General features: G+C 37.6%; 1 protein-coding gene across 1 annotated transcript in view; it reads right to left on the minus strand.

Annotated features, from left to right (window-relative positions):
• The window catches only part of LOC101854497, a gene marked incomplete in the record, with an annotated part of 65,869 nt that overhangs the window by 8,558 nt on the left and 55,551 nt on the right, over positions 1–1,760 (minus strand). Inside the window, 1 exon segment of the mRNA XM_013082763.1 lies at positions 1,382–1,485. Coding sequence (XP_012938217.1) covers positions 1,382–1,485 — 104 coding nt within the window.

Genomic DNA, 1,760 nt, shown 5'->3' on the forward strand with positions numbered 1-1,760 from the left:
CAAACAACAACAACAACGAACAAACAGAAACAACAACAGCACTAGATTGCGATATAGCCTAAGTGATAAAGGTCCATTTTTCAACTGGATTAGACTTCAACAAAGGCACTTTTGATTTGCTGCAGTGCTTGAGAACTGCCAGCTTAACGACAAGAAACATTATATGAGGCTTCGTAGAGAGATCAGGCGCTTGTCAAAATGATGAGCTCTTTAAAAAAAAAAGAAAGGAAAAGAAAAATTGTTATTTTTCTGGCCGTTGGGCAAATTCTTTTCTCTATTTTTTTTTTTCTTAAAAAAAATATTTTTTTATTCAACAATTTGTAAGTCCATTTAAAAACATTTTGTTGCCTGATTTTTTTTTTTTTAATACTGAAAAACATTCTTCAAAAGCACGAAAAGAATCTTTACATTTGTACTATTCAAAGACACTCAATCTTTGGAAATCCCCAACCTTTGGCGGCAATTTTCTCGCTAATTTTTACCTCTGACTCCAGTCGCCCTCCACTTCTTTCTATCACAAATAATATCTCGACGTCTTTTCTAAATAGCTGGATATTTCTTTAATCTGTCCCCGCGGTTAATGCACAAAAACAAAAATGAAATTATGCAAACTGAGTCCCAAAAATGTGAAATTATGCGATTCTGTAAATTTTAACAAAGAATAATAAAGGAAAATAATCAGAAATTGTGCAAAAAATATCAAATTTTGTTCAATTATGCGGGTTGTATAAAACCCCTGCGACAGTTTAACACAAATACAATCTCTGCCTCCTTGACTGCGCTCTCTTCCAAACCATATGTAAGACCAAGTTGTTTTTCAATTATTTTGTTTTGTTTCTGTTTTTGGAGTTTTTATTTATAGTATTTTTCTTTTTAAATCCCGTGTCCTGATTTGGTGCCGAATGCTGATAAGTTGTGAATAAAAGGTGTTAGTGCGGTATTGCTGTCAGGAGTTGATTGTTTAGAAAAGCAAAAAGATCGATTTCTTTTTTCATAAGTTGTTTTTGTTTACTTTTTTTCTTTACAAAACTTTTTTCGAATTAACAGAGATTCTGTTTCTTTGTGTGTGTGTTTTTTGGGTTTGTTTTTGAAGGCAATAATTTTGACGATTTTCAATGATGAAGATGATGGTGATGATGATGATGATGATGATGAGGATGAGGATGATGATGATGATGATGATGATGATGATGATGATGATGATGGTGATGATGATGATGATGATGATGAGGATGATGATGATGATGATGATGATGATGATGATGATGATGATGATGAGGAGGAGGAGGAGGAGGAGGATGATGATGATGATGATGATGATGATGATGATGACGATGATGATGATGATGATGAGGATGACGATGATGATGATGGCCTGTACCTTCTTGCTTGGTCTTCCTGATGACAAGAGGGACCAGGTCGTCTAGAGAGTTCTGCATCCAGTGAGGGAGGCTCTTCAGGAAGGCACGCAGGTCGGCAGACAGACTGGGGGAGAGACGAGGGGGGGGGTGTAGGAACGTATTGTTACAGCGGACAGACTGGGGGAGAGACGAGAGGGGGTGTAGGAGTGAGATATAGTATCGTCACACTGGAGGAGACGGGTGATTAGGGGCCTATACAGGATAAATGATGCAATTTTGGTGTAGTCAGCTCAGTATATAAGAGTGAGACATAGGAGGCTCCAGTGGCTAAGTGAGTAGTGAGTTTTGACTCAAGCAATGTCAAGCAAGTGTCGGTGACACGGGGATCAGATGGGTGGT

Source organism: Aplysia californica, unplaced genomic scaffold (assembly GCF_000002075.1).
Source record: "Aplysia californica isolate F4 #8 unplaced genomic scaffold, AplCal3.0 scaffold00192, whole genome shotgun sequence".
Classification (NCBI taxonomy): domain Eukaryota; kingdom Metazoa; phylum Mollusca; class Gastropoda; order Aplysiida; family Aplysiidae; genus Aplysia; species Aplysia californica.